Source organism: Lygodium microphyllum, chromosome 17 (genome assembly GCF_053477565.2).
Source record: "Lygodium microphyllum isolate KBCC chromosome 17, Lygodium_microphyllum_v1.1.10, whole genome shotgun sequence".
NCBI lineage: Eukaryota > Viridiplantae > Streptophyta > Polypodiopsida > Schizaeales > Lygodiaceae > Lygodium > Lygodium microphyllum.
The window spans coordinates 49,665,141-49,667,169 of record NC_141151.1 but is presented as its reverse complement, the minus strand read 5'-3'; the positions used below and the strand labels follow the sequence as shown (position 1 = coordinate 49,667,169).

Genomic DNA, 2,029 nt, shown 5'->3' with positions numbered 1-2,029 from the left:
TGCCAATAATCTTGCAAATAAAGATTGTGTCACTCAAATGCAGTATTATGCTTTTCAACTTCAGATTCGAGATGATACTAATGCATGTCTTTTGCGTGGTGGTCGCTTGCTACAACAATACATTGTTGATGCTTATTGTAGCATTGAACAATGTAGATTGGCTTGGTGTCGTCGTAATCAAGCAACATTGCGAGTTGAAATGTATAGGGGATTGGCTGATATGGTCAATGGTTCAGATGCAATTTGATACTAATATCGTTGGGATTGGTGTGGGTAGGAGAATAGTATTGCCATCTAACTTTATAGGTGGACCAAGTTTCATGTACCAATTATATCAAGATGCTATCGCAATTGTGCGTAGCAAAGGAAAGCCTGATTTGTTTATCACCATGACATGCAATCCTAAGTGGTCTAAAATTACAGATGCTTTGTTGCCTGGTTAAACTGCACATGATTGACCAGATTTAACTGCTAGAGTTTTTCATTTGAAACATAAGGACATGATGCAGTCGATAGTGAAAAAGGAGTTGTTTCGTAAAGTTGCTAGATATGTATCCGTTATAGAATTCCAAAAGAGAGGCTTGTCTCATTCACATATACTCTTGATATTAGAACCACGCTTTAAGCCACTAGAAGCACGTCATTATGATAGACTAGTGTGCATTGAGCTACCTGATAAGGAAAGGTTTTTGGATTTGTATCGAATTATTACTAAATGTAACATACATGGTCCGAGTGGTGAGTTCAATCCAAAAAGTGCTTGCATGGTGGACAGAAAGTGTATAAAGGATTATCCAAAAAAGTTTATACATACAACTACAGTTGATAAAACTAGTTATCCTTTATACAAACGTCGAGAGGATGGAAGGACTCATAATGATAATGGTAACCTCTTGGATAACCGATGGATAGTGCCTTACAATCCTTATTTGAGTTCCAAGTATAGTGCTCACATAAATGTTGAGGTTTGCTTGACAATTGCAGTTGTCAAATATTTGTATAAATATGTATATAAGGGCCATGATCGAGCAACCATTCGGTTTACAAGTACGCGTGGTTTCGGATCCAATGATATTAACACAGAAAATATTGATGCAAAAAATATTGATGAGATTGAGAGGTACTTAGATGCACGATATATTTCAGCTTCTGAAGCATGTTGGCGAATATTTGAATTCAAACTTCATGATGAGAAACCCAATATTCAACGATTGCAAATACATTTACCTGGAGAGAATACTGTTTCCTTTCGTGACTCTGATAACATTTGTGATGTGGTGCAAAATGAAAATGCTCAAAAAACAACTCTCACAGAATGGTTTACATGCAATCGTTTGCACCCTGATGCTAACACAGTTCTCTATCAAGACTTTCCAATGTTTTGGGTTTGGAATGCACGCAAAAAAATGTTGACAAAGAGAAAGCTAGGAAACACATGTGGTCGAATATACTTTGTTTCATCTACGTGTGGAGAAAAATACTATTTGCACCTACTACTCACTGTATGCAAGGGGTGCACATCCTTTGAGGCATTGCGTACGGTTGATAATGTGGTATATTCAACTTTTAAGGAGGCTTGCATTGCAAAAGGAATGTTGGAAACATATGATGAATGGAAAGTGTGTTTGCGTGAAGCTGCATTGATGCAAACCGGTGCTCAATTAAGAAATTTGTTTGCATCCATCTTGGTATTTTGTTCGCCTGCCCGACTTGGGGCTCTATGGGAAGAGTTCTTAGGTCCGCTGATAGAGGATATAAAACATCAACTCTCCTTGCAAAATAGGCAAAATGTTGATATGCAAGATGAGGCCAATAATCATGCATTGATGCATATTCAAAAGCTTTTAGATCAACATGGATGCAATTTGGCAGAGTATCATGGATTGCCTGAGGTCACAATGTAAGAGTACACAAATCCTTTGATCCTTGACAAACAACTATATGATAAGGTAGAACAAGAGAATACCTTCTTAACAATGCAAGCTTTGTTAAATGATGGACAAAGAAATCATTTTATGGTAATAATGAA

The 2,029-nt window shown here is 37.1% G+C and overlaps 1 protein-coding gene across 1 annotated transcript; it reads left to right on the top strand.

Annotated features, from left to right (window-relative positions):
* Positions 1–764: 764 nt before the first annotated feature.
* Positions 765–1,904, top strand: LOC148021871 (uncharacterized). Its single transcript, XM_087696769.1, has one exon. The coding sequence runs from the start codon at positions 765–767 to the stop codon at positions 1,902–1,904; it is 1,140 nt and encodes a 379-aa protein (XP_087552895.1).
* The last annotated feature ends 125 nt before the right edge of the window (positions 1,905–2,029 follow it).

What these genes read in the sequence shown, in the direction of transcription:
- LOC148021871 (XM_087696769.1), top strand. Translation starts at nt 765, where the DNA reads ATGGTGGACAGAAAGTGTATAAAGGATTATCCAAAAAAGTTTATACAT.